This window comes from Pseudophryne corroboree, chromosome 8, assembly GCF_028390025.1.
Source record: "Pseudophryne corroboree isolate aPseCor3 chromosome 8, aPseCor3.hap2, whole genome shotgun sequence".
NCBI lineage: Eukaryota > Metazoa > Chordata > Amphibia > Anura > Myobatrachidae > Pseudophryne > Pseudophryne corroboree.
In genome coordinates this window covers 249652331-249678688 of record NC_086451.1, presented here as the reverse complement: position 1 = coordinate 249678688, position 26358 = coordinate 249652331, and the positions used below count along the sequence as shown (strand labels likewise).

General features: G+C 47.2%; 1 protein-coding gene and 1 non-coding gene across 3 annotated transcripts in view; both read right to left on the bottom strand.

Annotated features, from left to right (window-relative positions):
- The window catches only part of ATRX (ATRX chromatin remodeler), a 561376-nt gene that overhangs the window by 395119 nt on the left and 139899 nt on the right, over positions 1-26358 (bottom strand). For both annotated transcript variants that reach the window (XM_063937173.1, XM_063937174.1), the window contains 2 exons: positions 22579-22698; positions 21834-21943 (listed from right to left, as the gene is read on the bottom strand). In XM_063937173.1, coding sequence (XP_063793243.1) covers positions 21834-21943; positions 22579-22698 — 230 coding nt within the window. The remainder of the gene's footprint in view (positions 1-21833; positions 21944-22578; positions 22699-26358) is intronic.
- On the bottom strand, positions 6221-6341 carry LOC134953794 (U5 spliceosomal RNA). Its single transcript, XR_010185786.1, has one exon. It is a non-coding gene; the product is annotated as a U5 spliceosomal RNA (small nuclear RNA).

Sequence of the window (26358 nt, the reverse complement as noted above, 5' to 3'; positions counted from 1 at the left end):
AAGAATGGCTTCCTGACTAGAACATTTTCCTTGGAACTGTTCTCCCTGGGTGACCGCTCCCCAACCTCTGAGGCTTGCGTCTGTGGTAAGCAGAATCCAATATGAAATCTCGAACCTCCGGCCCTCGATCAGGTGAGAAGTCTGAAGCCACCACAGAAGAGAAATCCTAGCTTTTGGCGACAGACCGTTCCTCTGATGCATGTGAAGATTTGTCCAACAGATCAAGCTGGAAGGGCCTTGCGTGAAACCTTCCGTACTGCAGCGCCTCGTAAGAGGCTACAATCTTTCCCAGAAGGAGAATACATAGATGCACCAAAACCCGTGTTTGTCTTAGAACATCCCGCACCATCGACTGGATCACCAATGCCTTTTCCTACGGAAGGAATACCTTCTGTGCCTCTGTATCCAGTATCATCCCCAGGAACGGAAGCCTCCGTGTTGGTTCCAGATGAGATTTTGGTAGGTTCAGAATCCAGCCGTGATTCTGGAGTAGTCAGGTAGAGAAGGCAATGTTGACTAATAAAAGCACCGTCCAGGGAGAGGTTATCAGCAGATCGTCCAGGTACGGTATTATGTTCACTCGATGTTAGCGGAGAAGAAACATAATTTCTGCCATTACCTTGGTGAACACCCTCTGTGCCGTAGAGAGGCCAAATGGAGGGCCTGGATCTGGTAGTGACAGTCCTGCGAAGCAAACCTTACATAAGCCTTATGAGGCGGCCAAATCGAAATATGAAGCTACGCATCCTTGATATCCAGACACTAGGAATTACCCCTCTTCCAGACCTGAGATCACTGCTCTCAGAGACTATCTTGAACTTGTAAGTACGGGTTCAACGACTTGAGATTTAAAATGGGCATTACCAAACCGTCCAGTTTCGGAACTACAAACAGGTTGGAATAATAACCCTGGTTTTGCAGCTGAAGTAGAACTGGAACAATGAACTGAGTCTGTACCAGTTTTTGAATTGCTTTCTGTAAAGTCATACTTGCTTCTTGAGAAGCTGGTAAGCCTGCTTTGAAGAATCTGTGAGGTGGGAGTTCCTGAAACTCCAGTCTGTAGCCCTGGGTTATAAGATCCTTGACCAAGGGATCCTGGCATGACGTTGCCCATAGGTCAGAGGTTCCCAAACGGTGTGCTGTGGCTCCCTGATGTGCCTCGGGACACTTGCAGGGGTGCCCTGGATTGGTGGTCCAGGACCAATTCAAATTATTCATGGTCAATATAATAGGCAAAACCAGTGCTGGTGGCTGCCAGTCATAAAATATGTGGCGAAACAGAAGTAAATCTTGTCCCTCACCACACAACTGACCCTAAGGATGACATATAAACGCGATCTACTTAATGTAATATTTCTTTCAAAATTTCTCAATAAGAAATTTTTGGCCTAGGGGTGCCGTGAAAAAAATTCTGATATTCTAGGGCGCCGTGATTCAAAATTTTTGGAAACCACTGCCATAGGTGACTGAAGAATCTCATACGGGCTCCCACCTGTCTGTCTTCTAGGCAGTGCGGTCCACAGTCATGCTGAAGGCTTAGAGGAAGCAGAACCGGGGTTCTGTTCCTGTGAACCTGCAGTTGCTGGTTTTCTTGGTTTACCTCTATTGCCATTGAAGGCCGTAGATGGACCTTTGGTTTGTTTTAAAACTTTGCTGTCCGAAAGGAGTGCAGAGTTGGAGCAGTGTAGGAATTTCTGGCAGGGGGAGCTGCGGAAGGAAGGTATGTAGACTTACCCGCCGTAGCCTGGGATATCCACGTATCCAGTTCATCTCCAAAAAGGGCTTCACCAGTGAAAGGTAGGCTTTCCATGCCTTTCCTGGAATCCGTGTACGCAGTTCACTGGCGTAGCCACAAGCCCTTGCGTGCAGACACTGGCAGTGGTGCGTGCATTGAGTAAACCAATTTCCTTTATGGCCTCCACCATAAAGTTTGCAGAATCCTGTACATGTTGTGGGAGTAGAATTATCTCCCCCCTGGGTAAGTAATATAACCAGTCAATTAGATTACCTGACCATTTTGCAATGGCCCTAGAGATCCATGCACAAGCTATAGTGGGCCTCTGGGCCACCCCCGCAGCTGTGTACAGAGATTTGAGAGTGGTCTCAATCTTGCGGTCTGCAGCATCCTTCAAGGAAGCTGCCCCAGGAACAGGTAAAACCATCTTACGAGACAGCCTAGAAAACCGATGCGTCAACTATCTGAGTTTTCCCATTTTTTCACTACCATCCTGAGGAAACGGGAATGATGTGAGTAACCATTTTGGGACCTGAAACTTCTTGTCAGGATTTACCCAAGTTGCTTCAATTAGGGAATTTAAATCCTTAGATGCAGGGAAAGTAGCTGAGGATTTCTTTTCACATTAAAATAGGATTTTGGTACTTACCAGGTAAATCCTTTTCTTTGAATCCATAGGGGGCACTGGAGTACTCTTGGGATATGGGCGGCGTAGCAGAACAAAGGCACTGAATATTTAAATTTAGAACTCTCCACCCCTCCATATCCCTAGAGTACCTCAGTGTACGAACCCAGTGTTTTTACTGAGCGAACTACTATAGAGAGGTTGACAATGGAGAATTCCTATAACATAACGGACAACAACAAAGTTGACCCATAACGTTAGTGTCAACTAAACAGTTGACAGCATAACCGATAGACCTTTATAGTTTGAACCAATCGGTTAAAATGTGTTACCATAAGCTCCTTTGAGCTTAATACAAACCAGGTAAAACGTGTTACCCTAAGCTCCTCTGAGCTTAAAAGAACCCAGGTAAAACTGCTCTGGGTGGGCGTCCAGTGCCCCCTATGGATTCAAAGAAAAGGATTTACCTGGTAAGTACCAAAATCCTATTTTCTTTTTCATCCACTAGGGGTCACTGGAGTACTCTTGGGACGTACCAAAGCTTCCCTCGTGGGCGGGAGAGCTGTTTGACACTTGTAACAGTAGGCAGCCAAAGCTAGATGCTGATGCCGCAACCATTCATAACGTGTAAACGTGCACAAACGTGGTGCACTGAAGGCTATGTAGCCGCGTCGTAGACGCTCCACGACCCGCTGGGTCTGACATTCCCACAGAACCTGTGGGATGAGCTATTACTGACGTAGGCGATTGTAACTTAGCCTTAAAGTAAGCCTGACTTGTAGTCATTATTATCCCACTGGATAATGTCTGCTGAGAAACTGGCTAACCCCAGTTGGCAGCATTATAGAGAACAAACAACGTATCCGTATCACGTACTGTAGACGTTCGGAACATATATAAACGCGTAATGCGTGTACCACATTCAGAATTCTAGAATGTGCTGTCAACACAGGAACCACTATTGGTTTATTGATGTGAAGAATAAGAAAGCGGAATTCGTCCGAAGATCTGCTTTGTCATGAGAAAACTCAAATACGGTGGCTTGGAATACAAGGCACCCAAATATGAAAACAAAACCCTTGCCGAAGCTAAGGCTAGAAGAAAAATGTTTTCCCAAGTGAGAAACTTAATCCCCATTTATTGTAAGGGTTCAAAATATGAAAACTGTAAGAAATCTGAACCCAACCTCAAGTCACCTGGCGCTGTAGGTGGGATAAATGGAGGCTGCACTTTGATGACACCTTGTAGAAAGGTGTGTACAGACGCAATAGAGTCAAACGTCTTTGAAAATAAGTTGACCACACAGATACCTGCACCCTCAGTGCAGATAAACGCAGTTTTCCATCCCACCCCGTTTAACAGAATACGGGTATTTGAAGGATGATGTCGGAAACTTCCGAGCTTTACCACCTATGTAAGCACACCAAATTTTGTAATAATGAGCTGCCTTAAGCGGCTTACTAGCTCGTAACATGGTTGGTATAATACTGTAATGCCCTATTTCTTTTCTTAAGAGGGCGGTCTGAACCCTCACCCCGTCAACCGCAGCTGCGGTACATAGGTAATAGGTACATAGGTAACTATGGGTAAAAGAACGTTCCCTGTTGTAACAGGCTGGACGTATTATGAGCGGGCCAAGATCGTGTGCAAGTATTCCTTGGAGATTCGAGAAGCAAGCTCTCCGAAACCCATGAGATATCACTAGTATGACTGTGACGAACTGTCTTATGATCCGTTTTGGCAACGGAGAGAGCAGCGGAAAATGGTGGAGCCAGATACACGATGCTGAATGACCACACGAATGTGAGAGACTCCACCGCCACTGCCCTTGTGATCTGTTGTTTTGTACACATACTGAGCTTTTGTAATTGTGGCGAGATGCCATCATGTATACCTGAGGGTAACCCCCTTCTGTGGACTCACATATGAAACACCTCTGGATTTAATGTCCAGTTTTCAGGATCTAAATCCTGACGGGTGAGATCATCTGTCTAACAGATGTCCACTCACGGAATGAACCCTGGTGTTCTGGGCAATTGAGGATTCGAGTTACCTGCCGCATTGCCATGCGGCTTCTTGGTTCTCCCTGGTTGTTGTGTATGCAACTCCCGTTGCGTTGTCTGACTGTTGGTCAGACTGAAAGCGAAGCATGTAGTGCATTGTAAAATGCACGGAGTTCCAGGACATTTATCGACAGCAATCTGTCGTGATCCGTTTCAGAACCTCTGTCGCTGATCTTTTTTAACTACAACTCCTGAACCTCTGAGACTCTCGTCCAGATTATATACACCCTCGCCCCTCTGTGGGAAACGCGAGTGAAGGCCGGCGAACTAAATCGCTTTGAAACACATCATTATTCTTAACAGGCGAATACAGCAATGTACCGCTAGTGTGCGTGTTTTGCACTAATTACTAGATGTACATTTGTTCTTGCTGGTGTAGTAGGTAAATGTCTTCGATTTACCGTATTTATAATCTTACCTAGGAATTGACGTCGTTTAGACGGAATTAGGTGCGATTATTTTTGAACTTGATCTGCCACCGCAGTATACATTAGTAGCGCAAGTTAAAGGAACTTTGTTGAGACAGAGTTCTTATGAGCAGATCGTCTAAGTATGGAACGATTGTCACTGGCAGGTCTCTGAGATGAGCCATCATCACCAACATCACTTTGGTAAATACCCGAGGCGTTGACAAGAAGCCAAATGGTAGACCTGAAATGGTTAATGGTTGTGGCGTTTTGCAAACGCTAGAACCTGTGATGACCAAACCGGAATGGGTAAATACGCATTGTGAAGATCAAGTGAAATTATGCAATTTTGTGGCTCCAATATGCAAATAGTAACCGCAGAAAATCCATTTTCAAACTGCATTAAGTGACTTGCTGATTGAGACTGCGACGGAGCTGTCTGGTTTTGTTACCCCAAACAGAGGGGAATAAGTAACCCTGACTCTGTTGGTGTACTACTGCCTGGTTATAAAGACAGCTGAAAACTAGCAGAGACTAAATGGCAACCTGCCAAACCGTTCGACAGAGGCAGTCTTATCCTTTACGCAAATGTAACGTGTAAAGACGCGCTTCCACATTGGAAAATGGAGATGGCCTAAGAGGTCATCAAGCCACTGGCTTGCTGACTGTAGCGTCCTGTCGTTACAAGGCGTGACTGTTTTGTACCACCGCCTTGAAAAAACTGAAGTCTAAAGGGATTAAACGCCGGCACAAGTATTTCCGTTTTGATACTGGATGCGGTAATGGCTGAATATCAAATTTAGGACCAAACAAGCTCTGGCCTTGTCGCGCTTAAACTAGCGACGATGAAAAGTGAGAATCGAAGTAACTGGCGTTAGCAGAAGCTTTACAGATATACTCTGCAGCTTCTTTTAACAGTTTATTGTTTCCATACATAGTCTAGTGACCCAAATGTATCTTGGGTCTTTATAATGTTTGACACAGACGCATTTACCAATGGCGGATCGCGTCATTTTGGAAACGATTAAATAGTGGTTAGAGTCTACTTAGTCTCTGTAAAAACGTAGACATTGACTCACTGGGCCGCACTATCTGAGTGCTGGACTAATGTACCCTTCTCACTCGTAGTTATCGGTGTGAGATTTGACATAGAATCGTGCATTAAATTATAAGACCAGTTAAATAAACACCCTGGTACCCAAAGGGAAATTGGCCCTTTGGAAAGACTGTCCTTCGTTAGTGCTGGTGGAGTAACTTCCGAGACTCCGTTACCGCTCTTTTAATTTGAATTGCCAATGCAATTTTTAGTCTGCGCTAGAGCCTTACTCGCTATGCAGACAGACACCACAATAGTCAACGGACAGACACTTTCACGACTTATTGAAGTTATTATCATATATATATTTTATTGCTGAAAAGCATATTTATATGAAACTCATGGTTGTTTCTCTCAACGGAAATCTGTAGTAAAAAGCGAAAGCTTTATTCGATCTGAAGAGAAACCAGAGTATTCTTTATATGAAAAGCAATTCACATGGGCATGTGAAACCCGAACCAAATTCCCACTAACACCCCTGCGCCTCTGGTGGCTTAGAGATGTAGGGCAGGAATGTTCCAGAATTACAAACTGGAAAAACAACAGGAAGCATGGTTAAAATGGCCCCTTTGCCATGCTGACTGTGATAATCACCTGAACAAGTTACAATTGTTCAGTGTTATATAGCCTCTTATACAGTATAATCACAGTATGGGTACAACACATGCTCTATGAATAAAAAAATATATATATATATATATATATATATATATATATATATATATATATATATATATATATATATATATATATAGGCTCAATAGCCTATGATAATTACAGACATTAATATATATATATGCTCAATAGGCTATTATACAGCATTAATATAGGCTCAATAGCCTATTTGATAATTACAGATATTAATATATAGGCTCAATAGCCTATTATACAGTGATAATCACATACATTAATATAGGCTCAATAGCCTATTATACAGTGATCATCACAGATATTAATATATATAGGCTCAATAGCCTATTATACATGATAATCATTAATATTCTGATATCACAGGACAGGTTATAATACATGTCTGCATTATTTACGGTCACCTCTGGCTGCATATATAACTGCTGTTTATATATGTATTTTACATACCCTTTCAGCAGTGAGTCGCCCGATTCCACCGCCCCCCTTCCCCCATGTAACGCTGTGTCTTCTCAGGAACAGCCGGGAAGACTTGCAGGGAGGCTTGCAGGGAGGCTGGCATCTGCGGTGCTGGGCGGTCGGACGGAGCAGCGGCCCGGTTGTCACCCTGTTAACGCTGTTAGTGAGCGTCTGCGGGTGGATGTTGTCGGCCGGACGGAGCGGCTGGGACGGGCGGACGTAGCGCTGCCGTCTGGAGCGAGTCTCAGACGTAGCGGCTGGGCGCTGTGGCGGGCGGTGCGTGGAAGCGGCATTCACTGTGACCCACCTAGCGGGGCGGCAGCCTGCGCTGACCGCCCCGTTCCCCAGCTTACCTTCCTCCTATTCAAGGCTGCGACGGGGCTTCTCTGTGTAAGCTCCGTCCAGCTTTCAAGTCATCTTGTTCCTGGCTGCGACGGGGCTTCTTTCTGTAAGCTCCGTCCAGCTTGTTCCTGGCTGTGACGGGGCTTCTTCTGTAAGCTCCGTCCAGCTCGTCTTTGATAACTTCTTGCTGGCTGTGACGGGGCTTCTTTATGTAAGCTCCGTCCAGCTCTTTGATCATTTCTTCCTGGCTGTGACGGGGCTTCTTTCTGTAAGCTCCGTCCAGCTGTTGCAGGAGACAGTGGGCTGCCTGTGGCTGTGAGGGTGCTCTTTGTGAGGACCGACACGCCATGCGCTGCCTTGCAGCGGCACCATCCCGGACCCATGTTTTTCCAGAAACTGGGAAGGGATGTGCTAAGTGTAAAATTAAAATTAAAAAAAAAAATCAAAATGAAAAATTAATAAATCTTCCATCCAAGTGTGGGAATCCCACAAGCCGATGTTAGTGCTTTGAGCACAGAAAAAACACTGGGTTCGTACACTGAGGTACTCTAGGGATATGGAGGGGTGGAGAGTTCTAAATTTAAATATTCAGTGCCTTTGTTCTGCTACGCCGCCCATATCCCAAGAGTACTCCAGTGACCCCTAGTGGATGAAAAAGAAAATAAGATTCCTTCTCATCCTCTGATACCTTATCATGGATTCACAGGACCTCTCTAATAGCTTCTATTAGGGCCTGTATTCACTGCGACAAAGCTGCATCCCCCCCTCCCAAGTCCACCTCACCCTCCTCTGGGTCTGATACATCATCATCATCGGTATCAGCATGCATGATTTGGGCCAGAGTACGTTTCTGTGGACTAATGGCAGGGGTCTGAGACGCTTGAATGACCACTGAATCTAATTCCCACCATGGCTATGTGTGGAGTTTGCATATTCTCCCCGTACTTGCGTGGGTTTCCTCCAGGTACTCCTGTATTCTCCCACAATCCAAAAATATACAGGCAGGTTAATTGAATAACAAAAAAATTAACCCTAGTGTGAATGTGTGGGTACATGTGGTAGGGAATATAGAGTGTAAGCTCCATTGTGGCAGGGACTGATGTGAATGGTAATAAAATAGGATTTTAATACCTACCGGTAAATCCTTTTCTCTTAGTCCGTAGAGGATGCTGGGGATGCTTCAAGAACCATGGGGGATATAGACGGGATCCGCAGGAGACATGGGCACACTATAAGACTTTGAATGGGTGTCAACTGGCTCCTCCCTCTATACCCCTCCTCCAGACCCCAGTTATAGGAACTGTGCCCAGGGAGACGGACATTTAGAGGAAAAGGATTTATTTAATTATTTTAAACTAAGGTGAGATACATACCAGCTCACACCACTAACACGCCGTACAACATGAACAACGCATGCAACGGCATGACCAACAACAGTAACAGAGTGACTAAACTTAACGCAACATGAGCGTAACTACAAGCAAACTGCAGATACAGCCCGCACTGGGACGGGCACCCAGCATCCTCTACGGACTAAGAGAAAAGGATTTACCGGTAGGTATTAAAATCCTATTTTCTCATACGTCCTAGAGGATGCCAGGGATACTTCAAGAACCATGGGGTTTATACCAAAGCTCTAGAATGGGCGGGAGAGTGCAGATGACTCTGCAGCACCGATTGACCAAACAAGAGGTCCTCCTCAGCCAGGGTATCAAACTTGTAAAACTTCGCAAAGGTGTTTGAACCCGACCAAGTAGCAGCTTGGCAAAGTTGTAACGCAGAGAATCCCCGGGCAGCCGCCCAGGATTAGCCCACCTTCCTGGTAGAATGGGCTTTCACCGATTTTGGCAACGGCAATCCCGCCGTAGAATGAGCCTGCTGAATCGTATTACAAATCCAGCGCGCAATAGTCTGCTTAGAAGCAGGAGCCCCAATCTTGTTGGGAGCCCACAGGACAAACAGAGCCTCTGTCTTCCTAATCTGCACCGTTCTGGCGACAGATCTTCAAAGCTCTGTCCACATCGAGAGACTGACTCCGCCAAGGCGTCAGTAGCCACTGGCACCACAATTGGCTGGTTAACATGAAATGATGAAACCACTTTTGGCAGAAATTGCTGATGAGTTCTCAACTCCGCTGTATCAGCATGGAAAATCAAATAGGGGCTTTTGGGAGACAAAGCCGCCAACTCAGACACGCGCCTTGCAGACGCCAAGGCCAACAACATGACCACTATCCAAGTAAGGAATTTTAACTCAAACTTGCGCAAAGGATCAGATCAATGTGATTGCAAGAATTGCAACACCACATTAAGGTCCCATGGTGCCACTGGGGGCACAAAGGGAGGTTGGATGTGCAGCACGCCTTTCACGAAGGTCTGGACTTCTGGAAGGGAGGCCAATTCTTTTTGAAAAAAAGATCGACAAGGCCGAAATCTGTACTTTAATAAAGCCTAACTTTAGGCCCGCATCCACACCTGCTTGTAGGAAATGGAGCAACCGCCCCAGGTGAAATTCTTCCGTAGGAGCCTTCTTGGATTCACACCAAGACACATTTTCTCCAAATACGGTGGTAATGCTTTGCCGTTACTTATTTCCTAGCCTAAAGAAGTGTAGGAATGACTTCACTGGGAATACCCTTTCGGGCTAAGATTTGGCGCTCAACCGCCACGCCGTCAAACGCAGCTGCGGTAAGTCCCGATACACGCACGGCCACTGTCGTAACAGGTCCTCGTGAAGAGGAAGAGGCCAGGGATCTTCTATGAGTAACTCCTGAAGATCTGGATACCAGGCCCTTTTTGGCCAATCTGGAACAATGAGGATCGCCTGAACCCTTGTTCTTCTTATAATTTTTATCACCTTCGGAATGAGTGGAAGTGGAGGGAACACATAGACCGACTGAAACACCCACGGTGTCACCAGGGCGTCCACCGCTATCGCCTGAGGGTCCCTTGACCTGGAACAATATTTCGGAAGTTTCTTGTTGAGGCGGGACGCCAACATGTCCACTTGATGAACTCCCCAACGACTTGTCACTTCTGCAGAGACGATGATGAAGACCCCACTCTCCTGGATGGAGATCGTGTCTGCCGAGGAAGTCTGCTTCCCAGTTGTCCACTCCTGGAATGAAGACCACTGCCAGAGCGCTGGCATGTCTCTCCGCCCAGCGAAGAATCTTCGTGGCCTCGGCCATAGCCGCTCTGCTTTTTGCTCCGCCCTGGCGGTTTATGTACGCCACCGCTGTCACGTTGTCTGACTGAATCAAGAACGGCAGACCTCGAAGATGTTCTGCTTGCAGTATGTCGTTGTGGATGGCTCTTAATTCCAGAATGTTTATGTGTAGACAAGCTTCCTGACTTGACCACTTTCCCTGAAAATTTCTTCCCTGTGTGACTGCTCCCCATCCTCGGAGGCTTGCATCCGTGGTCACCAGGATCCAATCCTGAATCCCGAATCTGCGTCCTTCTATAAGGTGAGCACTGTGCAGCCACCACAGAAGGGAAATTCTGGTCCTGGGAGATAGAATTATTTTCCGGTGCATGTCCAGGTGAGACCCGGACCACTGGTCCAGCAGGTTCCACTGAAACACCCTGGCATGGAACCTGCCATACGGAATGGCCTCGTAGGCCGCAACAATCTTCCCCAGCAACAGAGTGCAGCGAAGAACTGACACCCTTGCCGGTTTCAGAATCTGTTTTACCATGTTCTGTATTTCCAAAGCTTTTTCCACTGGAAGAAAAACTCTAATTCTGTATCCAGAATCAGACCGAGGAACGACAGCCTTGTCGTTTGATCCAACTGCGATTTTGGCAGATTTAGGAGCCAACCGTGTTGTTGCAGAATGAACAAAAATCTGTTTGTTGTAAGCACCAGCACGACCTGAGAAAGGGTCCTGTGTGGCCCGAAATGCTGCATCGTATTTAACATGCTTGTGCTTTGATGTTATGTTTTGCATACTGCATCACTGGTACTTGTGGATGTTTGTACCCCGGACCGGGAGTGATGCAGGTTGTTGACTAAGCTGGGACATTAAAATTCATTAATATTGAGTCCTGGAGTGCCGTGTCCGTCTTGAACATTTGCTTGTTCTGACTCCACCATGTATTTATGCTTGGAAAAGGGCACACAGGCGGTTGGATACTACTAGGAGTGCCGGATTATCCAGATATTGTATTATATACATATACACACAAAAGTCTTTGGTCAAAGCTTATGTATTTACTTATATTGCTCTCTTATGGAAAAACTTTACATGCTCCCTAAAATCATTATTAGAATAGAGACCTTAGGACTTTGCTTCAAATGTACTATAATGTACCATATTATGTTAATACAAGCATATTTCATTTTCATTGCAATTACAAGAGTTTATTGATATGCTAAAGTAAGTAATTTAGAGCAGGTCATTAACAAATCTTGTTTGTCCAGATGTAGCCATGCTAATCTTACTGCCAGTGATCGCAAAAATAAGATTTTACTCACCGGTAAATCTATTTCTCGTAGTCCGTAGTGGATGCTGGGTACTCCGTAAGGACCATGGGGAATAGACGGGCTCCGCAGGAGACTGGGCACTCTAAAGATTTAGGTCTACCTGGTGTGCACTGGCTCCTCCCCCTATGACCCTCCTCCAAGCTCAGTTAGGACACTGTGCCCGGAAGAGCTGACACAATAAGGAAGGATTTTGAATCCCGGGTAAGACTCATACCAGCCACACCAATCACACCATATAACTCGTGATAGGAACCCCGGTTAACAGTATGATAACAATGGAGCCTCTGAACAGATGGCTCGCAATAACAACCCGATTTTTGTAACAATAACTATTTACACAAGTATTGCAGACAATCCGCACTTGGGATGGGCGCCCAGCATCCACTATGGACTGCGAGAAATAGATTTACCGGTGAGTAAAATCTTATTTTCTCTGACGTCCTAGTGGATGCTGGGTACTCCGTAAGGACCATGGGGATTATACCAAAGCTCCCAAACGGGCGGGAGAGTGCGGATGACTCTGCAGCACCGAATGAGAGAACTCCAGGTCCTCCTCAGCCAGGGTATCAAATTTATAAAATTTTGCAAACGTGTTTGCCCCTGACCAAGTAGCAGCTCGGCAAAGTTGTAAAGCCGAGACCCCTCGGGCAGCCGCCCAAGATGAGCCCACCTTCCTTGTGGAATGGGCTTTCACATTTTTAGGCTGCGGTAGTCCCACCGTAGAATGCGCCAGCTGAATAGTGCTACAAATCCAGCGCGATAGACTGCTTAGAAGCAGGTGCACCCAGCTTGTTGGGTGCATATAGAACAAACAGCGAGTCAGTTTTCCTGACTCCAGCCATCCTGGAAACATAAATTTTCAGGGCCCTGACTACGTCCAGAAACTTGGAATCCTCCAAGTCCCTAGTAGCCGCAGGTACCACAATAGGTTGGTTCAAGTGAAAAGCTGACACCACCTTCGGGAGAAACTGAGGACGAGTCCTCAACTCTGCCCTATCCATATGGAAAATCAGATAGGGGCTTTTACAGGACAAAGCCGCCAATTCTGACACCCGTCTGGCTGAAGCCAGAGCCAACAACATAACCACTTTCCACGTGAGATATTTTAAATCCACAGTCTTAAGTGGCTCAAACCAATGTGATTTTAGAAATTCCAAGACCACATTGAGATCCCAAGGTGCCACTGGGGGCACAAAAGGAGGCTGAATATGCAGGACTCCCTTGACAAAAGTCTGAACTTCAGGCAGTGAAGCCAGTTCTTTCTGAAGAAAATCGACAGGGCCGAGATCTGGACCTTAATGGACCCCAATTTGAGGCCCAAAGTCACACCTGCTTGCAGGAAGTGTAAGAAACGACCCAGTTGAAATTCCTCCGTTGGGGCCTTCTTGGCCTCACACCAAGCAACATATTTCCGCCAAATGCGGTGATAATGCTTTGCGGTGACATCCTTCCTGGCTTTGATCAGGGTAGGGATGACTTCCTCCGGAATACCTTTTTCCTTCAGGATCCGGCGTTCAACCGCCATGCCGTCAAACGCAGCCGCGGTAAGTCTTGGAACAGACAGGGTCCCTGCTGCAGCAGGTCTTGTCTGAGCGGCAGAGGCCAAGGGTCCTCTGCAAGCATCTCTCGAAGTTCCGGGTACCAAGTCCTTCTTGGCCAATCCGGAGCCACGAGAATAGTTCTCACTCCTCGCCTTCTTATTATTCTCAGTACCTTGGGTATGAGGGGCAGAGGAGGAAACACATAAACCGACTGGTACACCCACGGTGTCACTAGAGCGTCCACAGCGATCGCCTGAGGGTCCCTTGACCTGGCGCAATATCTTTTTAGCTTTTTGTTTAGGCGGGACGCCATCATGTCCACCTGTGGTTTTTCCCAACGGTTGACCAGCATTCGGAAAACTTCTGGATGAAGTCCCCATTCTCCCGGGTGGAGGTCGTGCCTGCTGAGGAAGTCTGCTTCCCAGTTGCCCACTCCCGGAATGAATACTGCTGTCAGTGCTAACACATGATTCTCTGCCCATCGGAGAATCCTTGTGGCTTCTGCCATTGCCCTCCTGCTTCTTGTGCCGCCCTGTCTGTTTACATGGGCGACCGCCGTGATGTTGTCTGACTGGATCAGCACCGGCCGGTTCTGAAGCAGGGGTCTTGCTTGACTTAGGCCATTGTAAAAGGCCCTTAGCTCCAGAATATTTATGTGAAGTGAAATCTCCTGATTTGACCATAGTCCTTGGAAATTTCTTCCCTGTGTGACTGCCCCCCAGCCCCGAAGGCTGGCGTCCGTGGTCACCAGGACCCAGTCCTGTATTCCGAATCTGCGGCCCTCTAGTAGATGAGCCGTCTGCAGCCACCACAGCAGCGAGACCCTGGTTCTTGCTGATAGGGTTATCCGCTGTTTTATCTGGAGATGGGACCCGGACCATTTGTCCAACAGGTCCCACTGGAAAGTCCTTGCGTGGAACCTTCCGAATGGAATTGCCTCGTACGAAGCTACCATCTTTCCCAGGACTCGTGTGCATTGATGTACCGACACCTGTCCCGGTTTTAGGATGTCTCTGACTAGAAATGACAACTCCTCGGTTTTTCCACTGGAAGAAACACTCTTTTCTGGTCTGTTTCCAGAATCATTCCCAGGAACAGAAGACGTGTCGTTGGGACCAGCTGTGACTTTGGAATATTGAGAATCCAGCCGTGCTGTTGTAGCACGTCCCGAGCAAGTGCTACCCCTACTATCAACTGTTCCTTGGACCTCGCCTTTATCAGAAGATCGTCCAAGTACGGGATAATTGAAACTCCTTTCTTGCGAAGGAGTATCATCATTCGGCCATTACCTTGGTAAAGACCCTCGGTGCCGTGGATAACCCAAACGGCAGCGTCTGGAACTGATAGTGACAGTCCTGTACCACAAATCTGAGGTACTCCTGGTGAGGAGGGTAAATGGGGACATGTAGGTACGCATCCTTGATGTCCAGGGAGACCATGTAGTCCCCCTCCTCCAGGCTCGCAATAACCGCCCTGAGCGATTCCATCTTGAACTTGAACCTTTTGATATAAGTGTTCAAGGATTTTAAATTTAAGATGGGTCTCACCGAACCGTCCGGTTTCGGTACCACAAACATTGTGGAATAGTAACCCTTTCCTTGCTGAAGGAGGGGTACCTTGACAATCACTTGCTGTGAATACAGTTTTTGAATAGCCACCAACACTGCCTCCCTGGCAGAGGGAGTTGCCGGTAAGGCAGATTTTAGGAAACGGCGGGGGGGGGTGAGACGTCTCGAATTCCAGTCTGTACCCCTGAAGTACTACTTGAAGTACCCAGGGATCCACCTGTGAGAGAGCCCACTGTGTGCTGAAATTTTTGAGACGGGCCCCCACCGTACCCGGGTCCGCCTGAGCAGCCCCAGCGTCATGCTGTGGACTTACCGGACGCAGGGGAGGACTTCTGCTCTTGGGAACTAGCTGTGTGTTGCAGCTTTTTTCCTCTACCTTTGCCTCTCGGCAGAAAGGATGAGCCTCTAGCCCTCTTGCTTTTCTGGGGCCGAAAGGACTGTGCCTGATAATACGGTGCTTTCTTTTGCTGTGGGGCAGCCTGTGGCAAAAAGGTCGATTTCCCAGCAGTAGCTGTGGACACGAGGTCCGAAAGACCATCTCCAAACAGTTCCACCCCCTTATAGGGCAAAACCTCCATGTGCCGCTTTGAGTCGGCATCGCCAGCCCATTGCCGAGTCCATAACCCCCTTCTGGCAGCAATGGACATAGCGCTTATTCTTGATGCCAGCCGGCAAATATCCCTCTGTGCATCACGCATGTATAAGACTGCATCTTTTATATGCTCAATCGTCAGCAAAATATTGTCCCTATCCATGGTATCGATATTATCTGACAGGGAATCTGACCACGCAGCAGCAGCACTGCACATCCAAGCTGATGCAATCGCTGGTCGTAATATAATGCCCGTGTGTGTGTAAATAGCTTTTAGGGTAGCCTCCTGCTTTCTATCAGCAGGTTCCTTCAGGGTGGCCGTATCCGGAGACGGTAGTGCCACCTTCTTTGATAAGCGTGTCAGCGCCTTATCTACCCTAGGGGGTGTTTCCCAACGTGACCTATCCTCTAACGGGAAAGGGTACGCTGCCAATAATCGTTTTGAAATGATCAATTTCTTATCAGGGGAAGTCCACGCTTCCTCACACACCTCATTTAATTCCTCAGATGCAGGAAAAACTACTGGTAGTTTTTACTCACCAAACATAATACCCTTTTTTTTTTTTTTGGTACCTGGGGTATTATCAGAAATGCGTAAAACATTTTTCATTGCCTCAATCATGTAACGGGTGGACCTATTGGAGGGTACACATGTCTCATCATCGTCGACACTGGAGTCGGTATCCGTGTCGACGTCTGTATCTGTCACCTGAGTTAGCGGGAATTCTAAAGCCCCTGATGACATTTGAGACGCTGGAACAGGCACAAGCTGTGTAGTCGGCTGTCCTATATCGTCAAACCTTTTGTGTAAGGAGTTGACACTTTCACGCAATTCCTTCCATAAGTCCAGCCACACAGGTGTCGACCCCGCAGGGGGTGACATCACATTCACAGGCATTTGCTCCTCCTCATACATGTCGACACAGCAGTACCGACACACAGCAGACACACAGGGAATGCTCTTACAGAGGACAGGACCCCATAAAGCCCTTTGGGGAGACAGAGTGAGAGTATGCCAGCACACACCAGAGCGCTATATATCACAGGGATAACACCTATAGAAGTGTGTTTTCCCTTTATAGCTGCATAAATATAGTTATACTGCGCCTAATTTGTGCCCCCCCTCTCTTTTTTACCCTTTTCTGTAGTGCAGGACTGCAGGGGAGAGCCAGGGAGCTTCCTTCCAGCGAAGCTGTGAGGGGAAAAATGGCGCCAGTGTGCTGAGGGAGATGGCTCCGCCCCTTTTTCGGCTGGCTTTCTCCCTCTAATGTAAAAGTTCTGGCAGGGGTTAAAAAGCACCTATATAGCCCCCTGGGGCTATATATGGTGCCAGTTTGCCAGCCAAGGTGTTAGTATTGCTGCTCAGGGCGCCCCCCCCCAGCGCCCTGCACCCATCAGTGACCGCAGTGTGTGGTGTGCATGAGGAGCAATGGCGCACAGCTGCAGTGCTGTGCGCTACCTTGGAGAAGACAGAAGTCTTCAGCCGCCGATTTTCTGGACCACCTTCTTGCTTCTGGCTCTGTAAGGGGGACGGCGGCGCGGCTCCGGGAACGGACGACGAGGTCGGGTCCTGTGTTCGATCCCTCTGGAGCTAATGGTGTCCAGTAGCCTAAGAAGCCCAAGCTACCACCACTTAGGTAGGTTTGCTTCTTCTCCCCTTAGTCCCTCGATGCAGTGAGCCTGTTGCCAGCAGGTCTCACTGAAAATAAAAAACCTAAACTATACTTTCTTTCTAGGAGCTCAGGAGAGCCCCTAGTGTGCATCCAGCTCGGCCGGGCACAGAAATCTAACTGAGGCTTGGAGGAGGGTCATAGGGGGAGGAGCCAGTGCACACCAGGTAGACCTAATTCTTTCTTTAGAGTGCCCAGTCTCCTGCGGAGCCAGTCTATTCCCCATGGTCCTTACGGAGTACCCAGCATCCACTAGGACGTCAGAGAAAACGCGCTATAGCGCGTATTTTACCTGCTTTTGATGTCTAGAAACTCACTTATCTAAAATGGGAGGGTCCCCGGGGACGCACTCCGCAGCAGCAAATACTCCGGGACATTTAGCAGCTGGACGCGCTCATCTGAATCTCTGAGATCGCGCCAGCCAGTCAGCGGCACGCAGGTGGTGACTGGCTGTTTCCTCAACCAATCACCTCCTGTAGTCTCCAGCCAATCATCCCTGCAGCGTCTACCGCCAGTCCGCCCGCTTTGATTCCTCCTCTCCGCAGACCTGGGCTCCGCCGCCAGCACATGGATGAATCTGGGCTGCAGCGCTGACAGACTGGCCCCGCTCATCTCCACCTCCTTGCCGCTAATATAGTGTCATTAGTGCAGAGATGACACAGGATGCAGAGTAAGGAAGAGTTACCCACCAATGTCCCGGCAGCAGAAGAAGAGGAGCCGGCGGGGGACGACAGTGCTGCAGAGGAGAGCGCACCCCTCATCACTGATGAGGCGAAGCAAGAGAATGGGGGGGGGGGAGAGTGTGGAACTCCGTGCCGGGCGATGGGGAAAAGATCGCTGCTGCTGCTGGAGGAGCTGGGGACCCGGAGACCAGCACAGAGTTTGTACACCCGGAAGGTGGCTGGTCATGCTGTCCGCCATGTGGTGCAATGGGTCCGTCTTTGGCATCCAGAACGCAAGCGGGGTCATCTTCGTGGTCCTGAGCCAGGAGTTTGGGTCCAAGGATGATCCTCAGCTCACGTTTAAAACAGGTGATTGGGGCTGGCGGGTGTCCAGACATGGCACAGTACATTGTGCTCTGCCCGAGTGAGGGAGTGGGATACTGTAACATTCACTTCATTAAGAAACCTTTGCCCAATTTTCTATGCTTACACATAAACAGTGTTTATAAGGAAACCTGTCAGTGTCACATAATGTTATTACTGGTGTCTTATTGTCTTATGTTGGTAGAGGTACATGTGCCCAGTTCCCGTGCCAGCATCACTTTAAAAAAAGATTGATGGATACAAATACAAATATAGCATATACATTTCACTATTATATGTAAGCATTCTCATCTTATGTACAGTAGTCACTAGATTATCACACTGCAATCTGGTTACTGCAATGTGCCTCAGTGCTCTACCTGGTGCAATGTGCCTCAGTGCTCTACCTGGTGCAATGTGCCTCGGTGCTCTACCTGGTGCAATGTGCCTCGGTGCTCTACCTGGTGCAATGTGCCTCGGTGCTCTACCTGGCGCGATGTGCCTCGGTGCTCTACCTGGCGCGATGTGCCTCAGTGCTCTACCTGGTGCAATGTGCCTCAGTGCTCTACCTGGTGCAATGTGCCTCGGTGCTCTACCTGGTGCAATGTGCCTCGGTGCTCTACCTGGTGCAATGTGCCTCAGTGCTCTACCTGGTGCAATGTGCCTCGGTGCTCTACCTGGTGCAATGTGTATAACGTGCTCTACCGGGTGCATTGTGTATAACGTGCTCTACTTAGCGCATTGTGTATAACGCGCTCTACCTGGTGCAATGTGTCTAAGTGTTCTTCCTGGTGCAATGTGTAGAACGTTCTCTACCGGGCGCAATGTGTATAGCGTGCTCTACCTGGGGCAATGTGTATAACGTGTTCTACCTGGGGCAATGTGTATAACGTGTTCTACCTGGCGCATTGTGTATAACATGCTCTGCCTGGCGCAATGTGTATAACATGCTCTGCCTGGCGCAATGTGTTTAACGTGCTCTACCTGGCGCAATGTGTATAACGTGCTCTACCTGGCGCAATGTGTATAACGTGCTCTACCTGGCGCAATGTGTATAACGTGCTCTACCTGGCGCAATGTGTATAACGTGCTCTACCTGGCGCAATGTGTATAACGTGCTCTACCTGGCGCGATGTGTATAACGTGCTCTGCCTGGCGCAATGTGTATAACGTGCTCTGCCTGGCGCAATGTGTATAACGTGCTCTGCCTGGCGCAGTGTGCATAGGAGGTTCTACCTGGTGCAATGTGTATAAGCGGCACTACTGTGTGGTGTAATGTGAATTGGCACTATTATGTGGTCATACCCCTTCCCCGTGAAGCCACGCCCCTACATTTTTGCAGCGCGCCTTCGGCGCGCATTTCCTATAGTTTGCCATCTGGGAGGTGGAACACCAATTCCCTTTCTGCATAAGGGCACCAAAATGTCTAGTTACACCTCTGGTGCAGGGTGTCCTGCATGCTACACAGCCCAGCAGCATTGTCACCCCATCCCCCCACCTTGCAACACTTTTGTAGTGTCCAAGATTAAGATTAAAAAGAACCTTCATTCTGATGGGACCCAGAAAAAGACCAGTAGGACCCCAATTTTTAAAAGTGAGGGGTCCCTGGAACCCACTTTTTTTTGGGCTCAGCGCGATCACTGACTGCAATGTAGCATGCTGCAACATATCTTACTGCATGGCATGCCAGGCTGCGACTATTTGCAGCAGGCAATCACTCCATAATTAATGATGCGAGCACTGGCTGCAAATCGTCGTTATCTGCTATCATGTAATACCATCAGGGAGGCGTATATTTGGCTTTACATTTATTCTGCAGCATATCAACACCCCAAACATACAGCCAATGTTATTAAGAACTATCCTTAGCGTAAAGAACAAGGGGGCAGATGTATTAACCTGGAGAAGGCATAAGGAAGTGATAAACCAGTGATAAGTGTAAGGTGATAAACACACCAGCCAATCAACTCCTAACTGTTCATTTACATATTGGAGCTGATTGGCTGGTGCATTATCACTTTGCATTTATCGCTGGTTTATCACTTCCTTATGCCTTCTCCAGGTTAATACATCTGCCTCAAGGTGTCTTGGAAGTGATGATATGGCCCCCACAGAGCCCTGATCTCAAGTATGAAGAGACCAAAGGATGTGAGCAAGCCTACATCCACAGAATATATATGTGGTTAGTCCTCCAAGAAGTTTGGAACAACTTCCCAGCCAAGTTCCTTCGAAAACTGTGTGCAACTGTACTTATTATCCTTTATTTAAATAGAAGAATTTATGCTGTTTTGAAGGCAAAGGATGGTCACACCAAATATTGATTTGATTTAGATCGCTTCTGTTAATTAACTTTCCATTTTGTGAATAAACTATTAACACTTCTATCTTTGAAAGCATTCTTACCACACCTGCCTAAACTTTTGCACAGTACTATATACACTGTATAAACTACTGCATTTAGTGAAATGTTCTCCTTATTAAACAGACTGATATTTTGCAAAGCAGGTTGCTGTGCTATTTTGCAAGGGTGTCCGCAGTATACTTTGGAATGTAGAGAGCTTGTAATTTCAATAAGAGAGTCAGCTGATGTTTTTGGTAATAGACCATGGAGAAAACTCCTTTAGGCTAAAAGGAACTTCTCTTTATAAAGATGGTGGTTCAAGAGTTTGCCTGTTTTTTCATGAGCAAAGATTAAGAATTGTGTGTAATTTTCTCTTCATTACAATTAAGTATCATAATGGTGAAAATTCTTAAAAGGCTATGTCTAGAGGAAAATTAAGTTTGCTTACTTTGGTTAAGTATTCAAGCTAATTAATTAGCATGTTGACATTTTTATGAAATTTTCATAGTTGTGTCGGCCTAATGTTAGTAAATCAGAGTATCTGACAATCCATTTACTAGGATGGATTCGTTCTCGGAAAGTTCATCTCTGGTCAGGAAAATTTAAGTCTGATTAGTCCTTTTCTCTTCGCTAATGATTGTATGTAGCCATACCACACTGAGCATGTGTTTTTTTCGCATGGTATGGGAGCAGTGCCTTACAGGGCCTGGTTAATACTTGGATGAGAGTCCACAGATAAATAGGGTGCCAGGTTAATTATGTTCTTGGAATTCTGTATAGCATTAGCACATACAGCCGCACTTAGTTGCACTGAGAGGAGACTCGTGTAAATGAATTGAGCCACCTAATATTTTACAGATTATTATTTTTTCAAGAATGGTGCTGCAGTCTACATGTACTGTTTTCAAGTGAGAGACCCATTCCTTTTCAGACTGTGCAAAAACAAGTGCGTCTCCAGCCTCAGCTATTCTATAACTTTTATAATGTTATACAATATATAAAGTACAATAACTTGAAAATTGTGACCTTGAGTATGACATTAGGGTGCAAAACCAAGGTCATGGGGATGGAAAAGGACAAGACAGATAGGCAGACAACTATCAGAGACCAGTCTTAACCCGCACACACAGATCATAGGAGAAACACAAAAGTACAGAATATTGTTGAGCAAAGTGCCCTCAGTAAACCAAAGTAATTCCAAATCCATGCTACCTGCTGTATCAGCGGCATTACCTTGCAAATGAGGACTTTGAGAGCAGGATGTCTGTAAACGGAGTCCTTCTGAAAGTGATTTACTTGTTGTCCACAAGCTGAGCAACTGACAATTCCATGGAGGCCTTCCTCTACAAAAAGCAAAAATGTACACATTTAAAAAATAAATAAAATAGGATTTTAATTACCTACCGGTATATCCTCTCTCTCGTAGTCCATAAGGGATTCTGGGGAAATCTAAAACGATGGTGTATAGACGGGGTCCAAAGGAGCTGGTGTATATATAGTCAAAATCGAAAGAAACATAGCACCGTGTGTACACAATATAACTTTGTTCCCTAGTGTGATCAATCAAGCAACCATCAGATCCAGCTGTGTACTGATACATATAATGCTTGGAGTCTTCAAGACTACCACAGATGTGGCACTAGCATACTTTGCTGTACGTTACACACACACATACACCACTCCCTCCCATCTTAGTCATGATTAATAATTTATTACACATACATATTCTACTGTTCTACATATACACACACACACACACACACACACACACACACATCTAAGATGCATGCAGTACATGCCTACAGGTTTGTACGTGTATAAATGCCAAAGATCATCATCATTTTGACTTAAAAAAAAAAAAAACTAAGTCACTGCCCTATTGTACTTAAAAACTGTTGAAGCAATTTTGACGTTACTTCAATATAGCAAACAAGTTACAATTTACAGCTCAGCAAAGAAAGTGTTTGCTGAAATATACCTGGGCGTTTCTTAGGTACAGATAAATCAGGTTTAACTTTAGATCGGCTCCGAAATTCTGGTCCTTTGAAATCATCCTTGTCTTCGTTTAGAACAGGTTCTGGTTGCACCACAACAGTTCCTGCAAAAGTAACAAAATAAATCACACACATACACAATAAATATATAAATCATAGATTACAAGTAGAACAACGGTTCACTCGCTTCCTCTGAGGACTTGCAGTACAGTCAAAAGTAGACAATGCTGTGACAATTCTGCATTTCTGGAAGAAAGCATGAGACTTTCCCTACTTCATCTACACATTAGCAAATAATTTATTACGTAGGGTCCAAAGATCACAACAATCATTTTCAAAATGGTAGTGTTTTTTGTTAAAAATACTGCAAAAATAAGGATGATATGACAAATAATAAACTCAGCTAAATATAACAAGTTAAAAAACGAGATTTATGGTAAGAACTTTCCTTTGTTAAATCTTTCTGCGAGGTACACTGGGCTCCACAAGGATAGACATTGGGGTGTAGAGTATGATCTTGATCCGAGGCACCAACAGGCTCAAAGCTTTGACTGTTCCCAAAATGCACAGTTTCGCCTCCTCTATAACCCCGCCTCCGTGCACAGGAGCTCAGTTTTTAACCAGCCCAATGCAGTAGCAGGAAAAGAGACGACAACGGTTAGTAGCCACATACACCACTCTCACACGACAGGAGAAGTGTCAGCGGCTAATGTCATACCAACCCAAAGAAGCTAAGTGCGTCAGGGTGGGCGCCTTGTGGAGCCCAGTGTACCTCGCAGAAATATTTAACAAAGGTAAGTTCTTACCATAAATCTCGTTTTCTGCTGCAGGGTACACTGGGCTCCACAAGGATAGACATTAGGGATGTCCTAAAGCAGTTCCTTATGGGAGGGGACGCACTGTAGCAGGCACAAGAACCCGGCGTCCAAAGGAAGCATCCTGGGAAGCGGCAGTATCGAAGGCATAGAACCTTATGAACGTGTTCATTGAAGACCACGTAGCCGCCTTGCACAATTGTTCAGGGGTCGCACCACGGCGGGCCGCCCAAGAAGGTCCAACAGACCGAGTAGAATAGGCCGTAATGTGAGCAGGAGCCGACAGACCAGCCCTCACATAAGCATGTGCAATCACCATTCTAATCCATCTGGCCAAAGTCTGCTTGTGAGCAGGCCAGCCCCGTTTGGATTTCACAAACAGTACAAAGAGAGAATCAGATTTTCTAATGAATGCAGTTCTCTTCACATAGATACAGAGAGCCCGTACCACATCCAAATACTTCTCTTTGGGAGATAGATCAGGAGAAACAAGTGCCAGAACCACAATCTCCTGGTTAAGGTGGAACGGGAAAACCACCTTAGGTAAATATCCGGGAAGAGTCCTAAGAACCGCCCGGTCACAGTGAAATATCAGATATGGGGAACTACAAGACAAGGCACCCAAATCCGACACTCTTCTAGCTGAAGCAATAGCCAGCAGAAACACCACCTTAAGGTAAAGCCACTTAAGATCAGCTGAAACAAGACGCTCAAACGGAGACTCTTGTAATGCCTCCAAAACCACCAACAAGTCCCAAGGAGCCACAGGCAGGACTTAGGGAGGTTGGATACGCAACACACCCTGAGTAAAGGTATGCACATCAGGTAAGGTCGCAATTTTTCTCTGATACCACACCGACAAGGCAGAAATATGAACCTTGAGGGAGGCCAAACGTAGGCTTAAGTCCAGGCCCTGCTGAAGTAAAGCCAACAACTTGGCTATACTAAACTTGGAAGCGTCATAATCGTTAGATGCGCACCAAACAAAGTAAGAATGCCAGACCCTATAGTAAATCCGAGCCGAAGCCGGTTTCCGGGCCCGCAACATAGTTTGAATGACTGCATCAGAAAACCCTTAAGACGGAAGCTTCAAGAGCCACGCCGTCAAAGACAGCCGGGCTAGGTCCTGGTAGACACAGGGGCCCTGTACGAGGAGGTCTGGGCGTTGTGGAAGTAGAATTGGACGCTCTGACGATAGGCCTTGTAGGTCTGAGAACCAGTGCTGTCTGGGCCACGCTGGAGCTATGAGAAGCAGAATTCCTTTTTCTTGCTTGAACTTCCGAATCACCCTGGGCAGGAGTGACACCGGAGGGAACATGTACGGCAGCCGAAACCTCTACGGCACCGCCAGCGCATCCACGAATGCTGCTTGAGGATCCCTTGTCCTTGCTCCGAAGACCGGAACCTTGTGATTGTGTCGAGACGCCATCAGATCTACATCTGGATGACCCCACTTTTCCACTAGGAGTTGAAACACTTCTGGATGGAGGCCCCACTCGCCGGCATGTACGTCCTGATGACTGAGAAAGTCCGCTTCCCAATTCAGGACACCCGGAATGAAGATTGCCGATATGGCCGGTATATGGCGTTCCCCCCCAATGTAGAATCAGTAGACTTCCTTCATTGCCAGACGGCTTCGAGTGCCGCCTTGATGATTTATGTAAGCCACTGTGGTGGCGTTGTCCAACTGCACTTGAACAGGACGGTTCTGAATTAAATGCTGGGCTAGGTTCAATGTATTGAAGACCGCCCGCAATTCCAGAATGTTGATTGAGGAGGGACTCCTCCTTGGTCCACCGACCCTGAAGGGAGTGTTGCTCCAGCACCGCGCCCCAACCTCTTAGACTGGCATCTGTCAACAGGATCCAGTCGGATATCCAGAAGGGATGGCCCCTGCACAATTGTTGGTCCTGGAGCCACCAGAGCAGCGATAGACGGACCTCCGGAGTCAATGAGATCATTTGAGACCTGATCCGGTGAGGCAGGCCGTCCCACTTGGCTAGAATTAGCCTCTGGAGGGGGCGAGAATGGAATTGAGCATACTCCACCATGTCGAATGCCGATACCATGAGGCCCAACACCTGCATCGCCGAATGTATCGACACTTGCGGACGAGAAAGGAAGCAACGAATCCTGTCCTGAAGCTTCAGGACTTTGTCCTGACAAGAACAACCTTTGGTTGTGAGTCTCCAATAGCGCTCCCAGATGCACCATGCTCTGAGCAGGGATCAGGGAGGATTTCTTCCAGTTGATGAGCCACCCATGGGCTTGTAGAAACCGGACCATCATATCTAGATGACGTAGGAGAAGTTCTGGGGAATTTGCCAGGATTAACAAGTCGTCCAGATACGGCAGTATCCTGACCCCTTGACGGCGGAGTACCACAGTCATCACTGCCATAACTTTGGTGAAGACTTGCGGGACCGTTGTTAAACCAAAAGGTAACGCCCGAAACTGGTAATGGAGGTTGCCAACAGCAAACCTCAGGTATTGCTGATGTGATGCTGCTATAGGAATATGCAGGTAAGCATCCTGTATGTCCAGGGATACCATGTAGCCCCCAGGTTCCAAAGCCAGAACTATAGGAGCGAAGGGTTTCCATCCGGAACTTGGAAACCTTCACAAACCTGTTCAATGCCTTGAGGTTGAGAATGGGCCGGGAGGACCCATTCGGTTTCGGGACTAGAAACAGCCGAGAATAGTACCCCCGGCCCCTCTACGCAAGAGGCACCTGTACTACGACTCCTGTATCCAGGAGGGTCTGTACCACCGAATGCAGTTTTTGCCTTTGTCTGGTCCAACGGGACATCTGTCTGGCAAAATCGATGAGGGGGTCGGGTATTGAAGGCTATGGCGTAACCTCGAGTGACGACTTCCCGTACCCAGGCATCTGAAGTGATCTTCAACCATTCCTGGGTATACCCTAAAAGCCGGCCCCCCACCCTGGGA